Source organism: Plasmodium inui (genome assembly GCF_000524495.1).
Source record: "Plasmodium inui San Antonio 1 unplaced genomic scaffold supercont1.9, whole genome shotgun sequence".
NCBI lineage: Eukaryota > Apicomplexa > Aconoidasida > Haemosporida > Plasmodiidae > Plasmodium > Plasmodium inui.
The window spans coordinates 328,581-344,843 of record NW_008481843.1 but is presented as its reverse complement, the minus strand read 5'-3'; the positions used below and the strand labels follow the sequence as shown (position 1 = coordinate 344,843).

At 41.8% G+C, this 16,263-nt stretch overlaps 2 protein-coding genes across 2 annotated transcripts in view; both read right to left on the bottom strand.

Annotated features, from left to right (window-relative positions):
• Positions 1–4,739, bottom strand: part of C922_02551 (structural maintenance-chromosomes protein 3) — a gene marked incomplete at both ends in the record, with an annotated part of 6,490 nt that extends 1,751 nt beyond the window's left edge. Inside the window, 13 exons of the mRNA XM_008818150.1 lie at positions 17–77; positions 211–331; positions 480–604; positions 710–757; positions 934–1,026; positions 1,221–1,739; positions 1,876–2,262; positions 2,377–2,498; positions 2,658–2,760; positions 2,885–3,007; positions 3,178–3,294; positions 3,426–4,423; positions 4,652–4,739. Coding sequence (XP_008816372.1) covers positions 17–77; positions 211–331; positions 480–604; positions 710–757; positions 934–1,026; positions 1,221–1,739; positions 1,876–2,262; positions 2,377–2,498; positions 2,658–2,760; positions 2,885–3,007; positions 3,178–3,294; positions 3,426–4,423; positions 4,652–4,739 — 2,905 coding nt within the window. The remainder of the gene's footprint in view (positions 1–16; positions 78–210; positions 332–479; positions 605–709; positions 758–933; positions 1,027–1,220; positions 1,740–1,875; positions 2,263–2,376; positions 2,499–2,657; positions 2,761–2,884; positions 3,008–3,177; positions 3,295–3,425; positions 4,424–4,651) is intronic.
• A 1,021-nt stretch (positions 4,740–5,760) lies between these two features.
• C922_02550 (hypothetical protein) lies at positions 5,761–15,999 on the bottom strand (the record flags this gene model as incomplete). Its single annotated transcript, XM_008818149.1, has 4 exons — positions 5,761–6,020; positions 6,204–6,303; positions 6,407–6,472; positions 6,646–15,999. 4 exons carry the CDS (start codon positions 15,997–15,999, stop codon positions 5,761–5,763), a joined length of 9,780 nt encoding a protein of 3,259 aa, XP_008816371.1.
• Positions 16,000–16,263: the final 264 nt, after the last annotated feature.

The following is a 16,263-nucleotide window of genomic DNA, read 5'->3' as shown; positions in this document are numbered from 1 at the left end:
TGTCGTAAAAACGTACTCATTAGTATATTTAGTCTGTCTCCCGCCTTTTCATTCACATTGGAATATTTTTTTAGTTCCTGTGAGGGGGTGAAAAAAAAAAAAAAGTGAGAATACTCGCAAGGAGACAAATGCAACCACGGCTGCATTGCACGCAAAGAACGGACATTAAAATGTGGCAAGACGCATGTGCGCCACCGCCCCTTTTTTTACAAGTGTTATGGATTTAAGCTTCGCAGACAACTCTTGCTTATCGTAATTTTTATATTCATTTGGGTCTTTTATGCCTTGAGGCAGGATTATTTTTTTCTTTCGTATGTTTTCTTCCTTTCCTCTGCGAAGGTGCAAAATGGGGAAGTTAAAGGTATGTCGTTTTTTTTTTTTTTTGTTTTTTTTTCCTGTTTTCTTTTATTTCTCGTAATGGCATGTCCTGTGTAAGTAACACGCAAGAATGCTTCTTCTCCTTGCGCGACAAATTTTACTCCAAAATGCGAAGCTCCTCATTTATCTGATTCATCTGATGACAGAGGTCCAAGATTCTCTTTTTGTGTTTCTTTTCGTTTATGTAGATTTTGTCTAAGCTCGACTTTACGCTTTCCATGTCTTTCTGCAAAATGGTGGCAAAAAAGATGGCACAAACGAGGAAAAAAATAAAGCATCGACGCTTGGCTAATTGGATTCACATTTTGTCAGCCTCTCTTCTGCTCATTACGTTGATCTGTTTTATCTTCTGTTCGTAGAGCATCTTTTCCTTTTCGATCTGCAAAAGGGGGTAAAGCGTGCCAAAGTAGGATACGATGAAATGTGTTAGAAGGGGATGCGAGGCCGTCACAAATGGGTACGCGTATGCAGGTATGTACAGTGAAAGTGATGCGAAAAGGCTCATTTGCACATCATTTGAAGTGAGGCGATTTCTCTCTTCCACAGTTGGCCCACCTTTTCGAGGTTATTCTTCTTCTCCCTCAGCTCTTTGGTGTAGTCGTCGATATCGACGTCTTCGTACTCTTCCATGTAGATGTTGGAGTCATTCTGCACGCGGGGGGAAGGGGGGGAAATAAACACGGTAAGGAGGCACGGTAAGGAAACACCCCTAAGTAGGTGCGCCCCACTGAGCGGGCGGCAATTTCTCAATTTGCCAATTTACGCTTTGACTCTTTTACGCTTCTACACTTTTACGCTTCTACACTTTTACGCTTCTACACTTTGACTCTTTTAGGACTTACCTCGCTCCTCTTCTGATAGAGAAGCTCCAACTTGTTTTTAAAATCGTCGTACTCGTTGGTAACTTTATTGAGTTCCTCCTTGAGTTTCTTGACTTGCTCATTGAGGGCGTTGATATCAAGGGAGCCTTTAGGCGATTCATCCGGGTTTACATTATTATTTCGCAGCTGCAGTATCTGCACCTTTAGCTTCTCTTTATAATCCTCTAGATGCTCTCTCTTCTCCTTAATCTGTTTTATTTTTTCGCTAGTTATGCGTACGTTTTCATCATTTGCGTGAATGTTATTCGTAATTGAGTTCAGTGTTGTTAGACACCCATTTTTCTGGGCTACCGTGTTGGATTTTTTATCATAGATGATTCGTAGTTCTTCGTCTATTTTCTCGATGTTGTTGGACATTTCTTCGATGACGCTCTTTTCCTTCTTCTCCTTTTCCTTTAACTCTTTGAGCTTATTGTATATGGTGTAGACGCCGTACTTCTTTTTGCTGTACCCTCCGTACATAAAACCCTGCTTGCTCAGCTGCGTGGCGGGGGGGGGTAATGAGATTTCGTAGAGGGTCATAAAGGAAGGTGCACGAGAAGAGCAGGTAAGATCACGTAAGAGCAGGTACGCACATGCGTATATGCAACCGAGAGAAGCCCTCTTTGCCCCTTACGTAGTCCCCGTCGATGTTGACGCAGTTGTAGTTCTCCTCGAGGTAATTCTGACAGCACTCCAAGGATTTCACGATAACCGTTTTGAATAAGATGCTCTTTAAAAACTGGTATATCTTGGTATTGTAATTTACGCAGTTTATTAAGGGCACCATATTTTTGTCATTAGGGTACGTGAAGTCGCTGTACTTTCTTATGTTCAACAATGGAACGATGGTTAGTTTGCCAAAGAAGAAATCCTTAAATTCGAATTCCTTTTTTTTTTTTTCTTCTCTTTTTTTTTCTATAAATTCGACTATTTCTTTTGCCGTCTTCATGTCTTCAACGATGAGCGTGAAGTAGTGGTTTTCCAGAACGGTATCCACGGCCTTCACGTACGTCTTGTCTACCTGCACGGGAAGGGAGAAGGGGAGGACATGTCCATATGCATACACAGACACATACAGATGTGTTTGCACTGTCCACACTGTGGGGACGCTCTCTCCTGTTTCTCCCTTCCTTACGTTTATGTTGTCTATGAGGAAGCCCAGAACGTTTTCCTTGTGTATGCTGGAGTCCTCCAAGATCAGCTGCACCATCTTGACAATTTCTTTGTTCGAACTCTTTATCATTTCTTCGTACTTGTCTAAGCAGCGATGGATGCGAGGGGGGGGCGTCGGCTCATGTAGACGTGCGTAACTACCTACGAGCATATGTGCCTATCTCCACACGGAGGCACGTCGCACCGGAGAGGTACATTTCCCCGCGAAGTCACATCGCTCCGCGCACTGGCATTCCCCCTCACCATTCACTTCAAAAAGTTGACTTTTTACGACATTCAGGTTTGCCGTTCCCTCCGAGATTTTCTGCTGGTACTGCCTCTTCTGCTCCACGCAGCTCTCTGATTTCTGCGAAAAGTTGCGCGGAAGTTCGGAAAAGGTGAGGGAATAGGTGCACATAAGTAATCGGGAGAGAAACGACAAAAGCATATTATATGTGTTGCCCCCTTGTTTTTTCAGTCAGTAGGCTTACACTGTTCAGTTGGGTTATTTCATCGGCGCACTTGTCCGATAGCGTCTTGTTCTCCTTAACACTGTTTTTTAAAAGTTTGGACTCCTCTTCCAGCTCTTTTAGGTATTTCTCGTTTTTTATTGCCTACAGGTGCAGTGCAGAAAGGGGTGAAGCACATGCGAGGGGGGAGGGTCTCTTTTTTTTTCTTTTTTGCCACGTTCCCGCAGCATTTGCAGCGCTTGAAGCATTTGCAGCATTTGAAGCATTTGCACCATTTGAAGCATTTGCACCTTCTGAGCTATTTTCCCCGTTACCTCCTTCTCCAGGACGGACAACTCCGTGTTGATGTCGCCTATCATCTTCTCAATTTTTTTCACATTATGGGAGTAATTCCCGTCCTTGGCGTTTTTTTTCTGGTTCGCCGACAGCAACTGAGAGAAGTGGGACAAGGGAAGGTGCCAACATTCAGTGGCTCACTCCGCGTTGGTGCATATGTGTTTGTGGGTGCGCGGGCTGAGGCTGCGAACGTGGCGCCGCCCCGCGCGTGCAAATTCGCAGGTACCATATTTATCTCGTTGTGCTTGTCCTCTATCTCCCTCTCCTTCAAATTGATAACGCTCTTGAGGCTCTGAAGCTTCTCATTAACGCGCAGAATGAAATCGTTAATCTGGTTGAGGTTTTCAATTTTGCTTCTATTTTTGGAGTCCTTCAATTTTTTCTCCTTCCTTTTTTCGTCAATTAGAATTTCGAGATGTATGATATTTCTTTTGTTCTGTATTTCTTCCGACACGGATTTGTCGAGCTCATTTTGATAAGAAACAATTTCTAACTTCATTTTGTTAAGCTGTTCCGTGTACTCCGATTTGCTGCTGTTGCTTAAGCTTAAGTTGTTGTCTTCGTCCTGTGTTTTATTCTTCAATTCTTGCAACTTAGACTTAAGCGTTTGTGTCTCTCTATATACATTTTTGTAATTTATTTCGTTCAAATGATATTCTAAATGAACTTTCTCTTTTTCCAATTTTTTATAGGCTAAAAAATGTTCAAATTCTGCTTGTAGACTTTCCAATTTTACATTCATTTCTTGAAACTCCTTTTCGATGGTCCCTTTTTTGGTATCACATTCTTTGAGCATTGATAAAGCGTCTTTTTTTTTCTCTTCAAATATTTTCGCGCCCAGTATACTCTTCAAATAATTCAGAATTTCTTCATCTTTCATATTACTTAATTTTATTATTTGTCCTTGCTTAATTATATTGTACAGATTGTTAACACATAAGCCACAACTTTCTAGTAATTCCACGTATTGATTTTTACTGATATTTTTTTCATTCACATAAATTTCACATTTCATATTTTCCATAACTTTTTTTATTTTAATTTCGTTTTCTTTAAACATGCTAAAATATTTTTCCGAGTTGTCAAAAACGATTTCTACGTAACAGCTCCTCACTGCATTTCCTATTCCTTCGTGTAGAAAAACCTGTTTGTACTCGCACATGTCGCTCAGTATGAACTCGATGGCTAGCAGAATGTTACTCTTCCCGGACCCATTAAAACCCACTGTGAAGAGGAAGAAGAAGAAGAAAAAAATGGAAGACATATGCGAGGAGTGGCGAAAACGGGCCTCACATATCTGCATCTCCCTCTACACATATGTGCCTCGTGTATAGTGTATGCTGTATCGTGTCTCATCTCTCCTATTCGGGTCCACGTCCAACCACCCCGCTTGCAGAACGAACAAAATGAATCTGCGCGAAATGGTAATAAGAGTGGCGCTGGACGACATACCTATGCAGTTAATCCCCTTCGTAAAATCAATGGTCGTTTCATTTTTGTAGGTCCGGAACCCTTTAAGTTTTATCTGTTTTATGTACATGGTTGCATATAGGGAGTGTATCGAGAAGTTCACCTTTGTCTTGTTCTCCACACCTTGGCGTCAGCGAAAAGGGGGGCGACGCGCAGGGTGTTTATGCGTGTCCTCCTTGTTTAGAAAAACATTCATGAAAAGTGCAAACTCGCTAAAACAGAGCAGGGGGAGGAGAAACAGCGCAAAGCAGAAAGTGCGCAGCTGCAAAGTTCATGATCGAAAAAGGCATGGGCGAAAAGTACACAAATGCACAAATGGAAATGTGGAAAAAAATACCACTGGCGCGCATTTTACTATTTCCTGATTTTTCATCTTTTTCGTTTTACGAAAAGAAAGATGAAATGTGTTTTGCGCGCTTTTATTTGACCCAAAATATGCTCGATTCACGCCCCTTTGAACATTTTTTATAAATGTATTTTTACATATGTAAAAAAAAAAAAGGTCCTCTGTAAGGGAAGGGGAAAGCACGTGTACATTACCGAATACGCATTGCAAGGACAATGATCCAAATGGCAATCTTTGCCCCTTACGCTTCTGATGCTACATTGGGTTCCCCTTTTTACGACCCAAATTTAGGCATAAGTTTATCCTACTGTGCACCTTATTCTTTGTTGCATCTCGCAGTTTAGGGTTACATTTAAAGGAACCTAACCGGTTATGTTAAAGAAGTAAATGTTTTGCCTTCTTTTTTTTTTTTTTGCAAAGTCTGAACCTTTTTTTTTTTTTTTCTTGTCGCTTAGTATATACATACAATACATGACACCTGCGTTTGTTTTCAAACAAATGCTTTAAGTTGAATGGGATAAAATTAAAAACAAACGAAAAAATGTATATTTCGTGCAAAGCATAATTGTGACTAGAAATTGGCAAAGAGGTACACATAAAGGGCGATGTGTGAAAATATTAAATGGAAGAAAAGACAAAAAAAAAAAGTAATAAAGTAAAAGCGAAAATAAAATATTATACGCAAAAAGCCCAGCAAAACTGCATAATGGAAAAACTACAAACATGTTACTTCCCCATTTTCCGCTTAAAACTGCCTTTCTGCTTTACACTTGTGCAAATCGCTTCTCACATCAGCTGCCAATTTTTCTAAATCACCAAATTGGTTATTCTTTTCAAAATTGATCAGCTCCCTGTGTAGCCTGTCAATGGACTGATATAAATCTTTGTATTTCCCTTTTTTTTTCAAAATTAATAAAATGCCTTCAAAGAAGTTTAAGGGAACTCGTTTTATGTCAAATGATTTTAGCACATCGTTCAAGACGTTTAGGGCTACTTTAGCGTTTTCTACGAATGTGAGGCATGAAAAAGGGGTGAAATTGGGGTGGAGAAAGTTAAAAAATTGTTCCATCTGTACGGAGGTGCTACACGTGAGACTGTCACAGACATGAGCATAATAAAGAAGCATGCACCACTTGCAATTGCAGTTTCAGGTATGCGCACGCGCCATCCGGTTCCTACTCCACGTACCTTCGAAAAACGCTGCCTTCACGACAGTGTAATACAGTTCGAAATTTGCTGTCCCCTCAGATCGGGAAAATGATTCGAACTCTTTGAATATTAAATCGTTCTGAAAAGGGAGAAGAAAAAGGGGGCACAGTGTCAGCACAATGGACGCATAATAGCAGCACAGTGAAGGCATAACTCCTTTTTTTGTGAAATTTATCCTCTACCATTTTTCTCTCCAGGTACAGGGAAAAAACGTCTATCAGCGTTTCTGTGCTCACGAGAATGTCACACTGAAAATAGGGGGGAGGGGGAATCGAAATACGCACTCGTTTGTAAATGGCACCATCGGGGATGAGTAGACATAATCCGATGTGTGCATATAGCACTATGCCACACCGTACAGAGGCAACACCTTCTCGTAGCACATAATTGGCGAGCACAGCCATTTTTTATTTGTTCGTACCTTCCTGGACACGTCCAACAGAGTTATAACGTTGTCCACTCTCTTTTTATTTAAATCAAAATAGAGGCACATATGGATAAAATTTTCGTATTTCTTTAAAAGTTTGCATACAGTAGGACCATTTAGGATATCTTTAAAGTATGCCTTGTCCATGGCCCTCAACATAGTAATGTATTCGTCAAAGTTCACTTCTTTTGTGCCGTCACCCACGGGGGGGCCGCCTGGTAATGCACTCATATCCGTAGCAGTAGGAGCTGTGGCGGTAGTGGCTGTGACGGTTGCGGCTTTCACCGTAGCAGCAGTACCCTCTTTAACGTTTCTCCTATCTTCGAGGAAAAATATAATGGTTAGGGATGCTAACGCGCTGTCGTAAAGCCAACTGAGCTTTTCATAAATGTTAAGAAAGTCTCTCGAATTTAAATATATTATATTGTTGTAGGTGAAAAATATATCCCTCAGAGTGCTGATTAACCCATCTGCGTTCTTCTTATTTACGTCAATTCTCAGTTTGTTGAATAAAAAACCTTTCAAGGAATCTTCGGTGATGTTGTCTGAACCAATTGTATATTTTAGCTTCACAAATACATTAGCAATGTTACTATATGTGGTAGAAGGTGGAACGCTCTGTTCAGTACTCTCGTTCTGTTCACTGTAATTTTTTTCAATTACATCTCTATATAAGTAGTTTCTTCCTTTTGCATGAACACTCACATTTTGCATAACTTTATTGTTGTTGCTTTTTTGCCTATCATACAGATCCTTCTCCATCGTTTTGTCACACATAATTAAATTGTTCCTCAAAAGTAGAAATATGGACATTATATTTTTGCAGTTCACTGCCGGGGGAAGAATCACATTTTTATTAAAATCATTTGAATCGAAATACCGTCCGGCTGAAATGGTTTCTTTCAAATTGTGAGCATTCTTCAAATGATTTACAGACACGGATACAGTACGTAATATAAAGTGTGGCACATAAGAATAGACATCATCGCTATTTACTTTAATTACTTCATAATTGTTGGACAAAAAAAAGTTTAAGATGTTTTCTTTCAAAAAAATAGAATATTTTAAATCCTTTTTTATGTATCTTGTCACATAATAATTTAAAAATAGTAGAAGAAAGAAAAATATATTTACAGTTATTCTGTAGTTCTCTTTGTAGAAAAACAAGTTTATGGCCTCGAAAAATATGTTCAGTATGTTATTCACGTTGGTCAATTCACTTTCTACTATGTCGTCCGAACCATATTCCATAAAAATATACTCTATGATAAAATTGCTTAAGATAAACAAACTCATGTCATATTTATCTTTCTTCGCAATTTCGTAAACTTTATTATATAAATTAAAATCCTCATCCGAATTGATCCCTTGGAAAATGTAATAAGACAGCTTGTTCTTTCTTAGATTTACTATATCGTTGTAAATTTCGATGTTTTTCTCAAAAGGGCATTTGAAGTCCTCTGCTTCCCGTGCGTCTTCCTTTACACATACAGGTGAGGATCCCTCCGCTGCGCTCTCGTCTTCCTTTACACATTCTAATGACGATCCCTCCGCTTCGCCCTCGTCTTCCTTTACACATTCTAATGACGATCCCTCCGCTTCGCCCTCGTCTTCCTTTACACATTCTAATGACGATCCCTCCGCTTCGCCCTCGTCTTCCTTTACACATTCTAATGACGATCCCTCCGCTTCGCCCTCGTCTTCCTTTACACATTCTAATGACGATCCCTCCGCTTCGCCCTCGTCTTCCTTTACACATTCTAATGACGATCCCTCCGCTTCGCCCTCGTCTTCCTTTACACATTCTAATGACGATCCCTCCGCTTCGCCCTCGTCTTCCTTTACACATTCTAATGACGATCCCTCCGCTTCGCCCTCGTCTTCCTTTACACATTCTAATGACGATCCCTCCGCTTCGCCCTCGTCTTCCTTTACACATTCTAATGACGATCCCTCCGCTTCGCCCTCGTCTTCCTTTACACATTCTAATGACGATCCCTCCGCTTCGCCCTCGTCTTCCTTTACACATTCTAATGACGATCCCTCCGCTTCGCCCTCGTCTTCCTTTACACATTCTAATGACGATCCCTCCGCTTCGCCCTCGTCTTCCTTTACACATTCTAATGACGATCCCTCCGCTTCGCCCTCGTCTTCCTTTACACATTCTAATGACGATCCCTCCGCTTCGCCCTCGTCTTCCTTTACACATTCTAATGACGATCCCTCCGCTTCGCCCTCGTCTTCCTTTACACATTCTAATGACGATCCCTCCGCTTCGCCCTCGTCTTCCTTTACACATTCTAATGACGATCCCTCCGCTTCGCCCTCGTCTTCCTTTACACATTCTAATGACGATCCCTCCGCTTCGCCCTCGTCTTCCTTTACACATTCTAATGACGATCCCTCCGCTTCGCCCTCGTCTTCCTTTACACATTCTAATGACGATCCCTCCGCTTCGCCCTCGTCTTCCTTTACACATTCTAATGACGATCCCTCCGCTTCGCCCTCGTCTTCCTTTACACATTCTAATGACGATCCCTCCGCTTCGCCCTCGTCTTCCTTTACACATTCTAATGACGATCCCTCCGCTTCGCCCTCGTCTTCCTTTACACATTCTAATGACGATCCCTCCGCTTCGCCCTCGTCTTCCTTTACACATTCTAATGACGATCCCTCCGCTTCGCCCTCGTCTTCCTTTACACATTCTAATGACGATCCCTCCGCTTCGCCCTCGTCTTCCTTTACACATTCTAATGACGATCCCTCCGCTTCGCCCTCGTCTTCCTTTACACATTCTAATGACGATCCCTCCGCTTCGCCCTCGTCTTCCTTTACACATTCTAATGACGATCCCTCCGCTTCGCCCTCGTCTTCCTTTACACATTCTAATGACGATCCCTCCGCTTCGCCCTCGTCTTCCTTTACACATTCTAATGACGATCCCTCCGCTTCGCCCTCGTCTTCCTTTACACATTCTAATGACGATCCCTCCGCTTCGCCCTCGTCTTCCTTTACACATTCTAATGACGATCCCTCCGCTTCGCCCTCGTCTTCCTTTACACATTCTAATGACGATCCCTCCGCTTCGCCCTCGTCTTCCTTTACACATTCTAATGACGATCCCTCCGCTTCGCCCTCGTCTTCCTTTACACATTCTAATGACGATCCCTCCGCTTCGCCCTCGTCTTCCTTTACACATTCTAATGACGATCCCTCCGCTTCGCCCTCGTCTTCCTTTACACATTCTAATGACGATCCCTCCGCTTCGCCCTCGTCTTCCTTTACACATTCTAATGACGATCCCTCCGCTTCGCCCTCGTCTTCCTTTACACATTCTAATGACGATCCCTCCGCTTCGCCCTCGTCTTCCTTTACACATTCTAATGACGATCCCTCCGCTTCGCCCTCGTCTTCCTTTACACATTCTAATGACGATCCCTCCGCTTCGCCCTCGTCTTCCTTTACACATTCTAATGACGATCCCTCCGCTTCGCCCTCGTCTTCCTTTACACATTCTAATGACGATCCCTCCGCTTCGCCCTCGTCTTCCTTTACACATTCTAATGACGATCCCTCCGCTTCGCCCTCGTCTTCCTTTACACATTCTAATGACGATCCCTCCGCTTCGCCCTCGTCTTCCTTTACACATTCTAATGACGATCCCTCCGCTTCGCCCTCGTCTTCCTTTACACATTCTAATGACGATCCCTCCGCTTCGCCCTCGTCTTCCTTTACACATTCTAATGACGATCCCTCCGCTTCGCCCTCGTCTTCCTTTACACATTCTAATGACGATCCCTCCGCTTCGCCCTCGTCTTCCTTTACACATTCTAATGACGATCCCTCCGCTTCGCCCTCGTCTTCCTTTACACATTCTAATGACGATCCCTCCGCTTCGCCCTCGTCTTCCTTTACACATTCTAATGACGATCCCTCCGCTTCGCCCTCGTCTTCCTTTACACATTCTAATGACGATCCCTCCGCTTCGCCCTCGTCTTCCTTTACACATTCTAATGACGATCCCTCCGCTTCGCCCTCGTCTTCCTTTACACATTCTAATGACGATCCCTCCGCTTCGCCCTCGTCTTCCTTTACACATTCTAATGACGATCCCTCCGCTTCGCCCTCGTCTTCCTTTACACATTCTAATGACGATCCCTCCGCTTCGCCCTCGTCTTCCTTTACACATTCTAATGACGATCCCTCCGCTTCGCCCTCGTCTTCCTTTACACATTCTAATGACGATCCCTCCGCTTCGCCCTCGTCTTCCTTTACACATTCTAATGACGATCCCTCCGCTTCGCCCTCGTCTTCCTTTACACATTCTAATGACGATCCCTCCGCTTCGCCCTCGTCTTCCTTTACACATTCTAATGACGATCCCTCCGCTTCGCCCTCGTCTTCCTTTACACATTCTAATGACGATCCCTCCGCTTCGCCCTCGTCTTCCTTTACACATTCTAATGACGATCCCTCCGCTTCGCCCTCGTCTTCCTTTACACATTCTAATGACGATCCCTCCGCTTCGCCCTCGTCTTCCTTTACACATTCTAATGACGATCCCTCCGCTTCGCCCTCGTCTTCCTTTACACATTCTAATGACGATCCCTCCGCTTCGCCCTCGTCTTCCTTTACACATTCTAATGACGATCCCTCCGCTTCGCCCTCGTCTTCCTTTACACATTCTAATGACGATCCCTCCGCTTCGCCCTCGTCTTCCTTTACACATTCTAATGACGATCCCTCCGCTTCGCCCTCGTCTTCCTTTACACATTCTAATGACGATCCCTCCGCTTCGCCCTCGTCTTCCTTTACACATTCTAATGACGATCCCTCCGCTTCGCCCTCGTCTTCCTTTACACATTCTAATGACGATCCCTCCGCTTCGCCCTCGTCTTCCTTTACACATTCTAATGACGATCCCTCCGCTTCGCCCTCGTCTTCCTTTACACATTCTAATGACGATCCCTCCGCTTCGCCCTCGTCTTCCTTTACACATTCTAATGACGATCCCTCCGCTTCGCCCTCGTCTTCCTTTACACATTCTAATGACGATCCCTCCGCTTCGCCCTCGTCTTCCTTTACACATTCTAATGACGATCCCTCCGCTTCGCCCTCGTCTTCCTTTACACATTCTAATGACGATCCCTCCGCTTCGCCCTCGTCTTCCTTTACACATTCTAATGACGATCCCTCCGCTTCGCCCTCGTCTTCCTTTACACATTCTAATGACGATCCCTCCGCTTCGCCCTCGTCTTCCTTTACACATTCTAATGACGATCCCTCCGCTTCGCCCTCGTCTTCCTTTACACATTCTAATGACGATCCCTCCGCTTCGCCCTCGTCTTCCTTTACACATTCTAATGACGATCCCTCCGCTTCGCCCTCGTCTTCCTTTACACATTCTAATGACGATCCCTCCGCTTCGCCCTCGTCTTCCTTTACACATTCTAATGACGATCCCTCCGCTTCGCCCTCGTCTTCCTTTACACATTCTAATGACGATCCCTCCGCTTCGCCCTCGTCTTCCTTTACACATTCTAATGACGATCCCTCCGCTTCGCCCTCGTCTTCCTTTACACATTCTAATGACGATCCCTCCGCTTCGCCCTCGTCTTCCTTTACACATTCTAATGACGATCCCTCCGCTTCGCCCTCGTCTTCCTTTACACATTCTAATGACGATCCCTCCGCTTCGCCCTCGTCTTCCTTTACACATTCTAATGACGATCCCTCCGCTTCGCCCTCGTCTTCCTTTACACATTCTAATGACGATCCCTCCGCTTCGCCCTCGTCTTCCTTTACACATTCTAATGACGATCCCTCCGCTTCGCCCTCGTCTTCCTTTACACATTCTAATGACGATCCCTCCGCTTCGCCCTCGTCTTCCTTTACACATTCTAATGACGATCCCTCCGCTTCGCCCTCGTCTTCCTTTACACATTCTAATGACGATCCCTCCGCTTCGCCCTCGTCTTCCTTTACACATTCTAATGACGATCCCTCCGCTTCGCCCTCGTCTTCCTTTACACATTCTAATGACGATCCCTCCGCTTCGCCCTCGTCTTCCTTTACACATTCTAATGACGATCCCTCCGCTTCGCCCTCGTCTTCCTTTACACATTCTAATGACGATCCCTCCGCTTCGCCCTCGTCTTCCTTTACACATTCTAATGACGATCCCTCCGCTTCGCCCTCGTCTTCCTTTACACATTCTAATGACGATCCCTCCGCTTCGCCCTCGTCTTCCTTTACACATTCTAATGACGATCCCTCCGCTTCGCCCTCGTCTTCCTTTACACATTCTAATGACGATCCCTCCGCTTCGCCCTCGTCTTCCTTTACACATTCTAATGACGATCCCTCCGCTTCGCCCTCGTCTTCCTTTACACATTCTAATGACGATCCCTCCGCTTCGCCCTCGTCTTCCTTTACACATTCTAATGACGATCCCTCCGCTTCGCCCTCGTCTTCCTTTACACATTCTAATGACGATCCCTCCGCTTCGCCCTCGTCTTCCTTTACACATTCTAATGACGATCCCTCCGCTTCGCCCTCGTCTTCCTTTACACATTCTAATGACGATCCCTCCGCTTCGCCCTCGTCTTCCTTTACACATTCTAATGACGATCCCTCCGCTTCGCCCTCGTCTTCCTTTACACATTCTAATGACGATCCCTCCGCTTCGCCCTCGTCTTCCTTTACACATTCTAATGACGATCCCTCCGCTTCGCCCTCGTCTTCCTTTACACATTCTAATGACGATCCCTCCGCTTCGCCCTCGTCTTCCTTTACACATTCTAATGACGATCCCTCCGCTTCGCCCTCGCTCACCGGCCTTGCCTCTTCCTGCGCGATTCCCCTCTCAGATTCATAATTCAGGTTGTTGAAAAATCTTATCAATATCACGTAAGTTTTGTACGTTTTAATGTACGAATACTTGAGTAGAAGGAAATATAACTTTTTTATATTAATGAAGCTTTTAAATCTTATGAAATATTTTAAAAGTTCATTAAAGTTAAAAATATCGATCATTAATTTCATGTCACATTTTTTTTTTAAGTAATCGCACATATGCTTGTACAGCATCGTTTTCGTCAGTACGAAATAGCAGTCTTTAGAAAAATATAAATTTAAGTAAGATTTACTGATTAGTTGTAATTCATTCAGCACCTGCCCTTTGTCTATATCACAATTCTTAAAACTGTGTATCAAATTTTTTGCATTTAAATATTTTATAGGAATATTCTTCTTCAATTTCATCTTTTTGTAAACTTTGTACACTCGATCATATTTATGGTTCCTCAAAAAGGACTGAATAAACAAACTATATGTTTTGTTATTTACATATAAATTATCTCTTTTTTCTAACCGTTCAATTTTGTCATACTCTTTGTTTTTCAGCAGACGCAGCAGATATTTGTTAAACTTGTCTTTCATGCTATTCGAATCGTTTGCAGTTGCGTCTTTATTTTCTACGTTCTGAGCCTCTGATTCCTTATTTTGTTCAGTGACCCCATCGTCGTTGTATTTGGAAATTTCTTCCTTACTCCCGCCCTCCTTCAAAGTTATGCTATTCGTGCATAACTCCTCCCCGATATTTTTGCTCTCATTAGAATTGCTTGTAATATTTTTATTCATGCGATTTTTTTCATTCTCCACACTTTTAATCGATTCGCTAATATCTGAAAGTAATTTAAACATGTCGTCAGAAGTTTCTTCCCGCATATTGTCATCTACAACTGCATTAAAAATTTTCTTCACAGCACTTAAACTTTTATCATCAAGTGCGTTAAAATTGTTTTTATATAAACTTAAAAGCAAGACTATATTAGAATAATCTCGTACTGGGTATAAACTATCTAGTAACAAAGAAAATAAATAATTAACGATTTCCAACAAACGACCGTCCTTCTTTCGGTCCTTTATAGAATTCTTAAAATTTAATAAAATAATAGTGCAAAAATAGTGATCACTGAAAAAAAAGAAAACATAAAATAATAAAAGTTTTATGAAGACATTGTCATATAGTTCTTTAAATAGTACATATTTGCACCCCTTGACTAACGACTCGTCTTCATCATTTAATATAGCGTCTTTTCCTTCCTTCTCATCCCTTGGGTCCTTATTTAAGCTTTCATTATGCATCTCGTTTTCCCTTTTAACAATAGTGCTACCACCTTTTTTGCTATTTGCAATAACCCCTTTAATATATTCACATTCCTTTGTTTCTTTCTCAAAAATGGTGTTAAGTATATGGTTCTTGTACTCACTATAATTTAAAGTATCATCATATTTCGCAACATTTTCCTTTACATTCTCCAAATTTATTTGATTATGAATTAATAGCATTACGTAGTAAAAACGAGCTTTGCTTAAATTATAAGAATACAGGGAAAAAATACTTATAAAGAAGAAATGGGGATTTATTATGTACTCATAATGATGAATTAAATCTGGGTTATCTCGCATCAGCAAATTCAACGCTGAGAATATTTCTGTTAGGAAATGAAATACATAATTGTTATTTAAGACCATGTTGGTGCTTAACACAGAAAAGAAACTTTTAATATTCATTCTTATAGCATCATTCTTTTTTATATCTTTTATGAGATCGTGCATATTTACAAACTCATTTTTCATCCTGCCACATATGTCCTTGTCATGTAGATAATTCTGGGAGTGCTTTATGATTGTGTTCATTATATTTCCGATTTCATTTTTAATAAAACTAAAAGAGACATAATTATCTTTGCAACATTTTAGTAAAAGAGAATAACTTTCTAAATGCTTAAAAAATTCATCTGTATTCATGTTATCAATTGCAGCGGATCGAACGGAAAGAAACAACGATTTTATTTTTTCAGTGTTAAAGGTGCTGTCTGCATTATTCCTCTTTTCATCAATGGACGCAAATGCTCTTCTATATTTTGCATACAAAAATCTTGTTAAGCCTGTAACATCTTTGCTGTTCATATCGTCTATCACAACTTCATTCCACACATCTGGACTTGACGCAAAACTAGAAGTGAATCTAGCTAGGTTCTTCGTATTGGCACTATCATTTTCACTTCTGCTAGAGAAGGGACTATTTGTAACAAACTTTTCTACATTCTCATACACGTCGCTTTCATCGACGTTTGACCTTTTTAAGGATTTTCCATGGGCAGAAAACGATTTTTCTAATCTAAGGATTGTCCTTTTATTGCTGCCCTTTTGTGCGTATGACGTAAATTTTTGGTTATTAAGAAAAGAAGGTGTAGTTTTTAATTGGAAGCATGATGTAATATCATGTTGTGCTATGAAGAACAAAAGGAAAAATAAAATTAGAAGGAAAGCATGTTTCATGTTATGTCATTTTGTCTCTTCAAAATAAGGTACTCTCAAAATAACCCTTTTCCTTTTTTTTATTTTTTGTGTGTTCTATGCCCTCTATATAATTCCAACAAACGTATGCAGGTACCTATGCAGGTATATGTTATCTGTACGCATAAATCAAAGTTAATTTCACTTCTTAATAATTTCATATTGATGTTAAAAAAATAGGATAAAGCACATATATAAAAATATTTTTTTAATACTGTATATAAATAAATTCATCAAAACAAAATT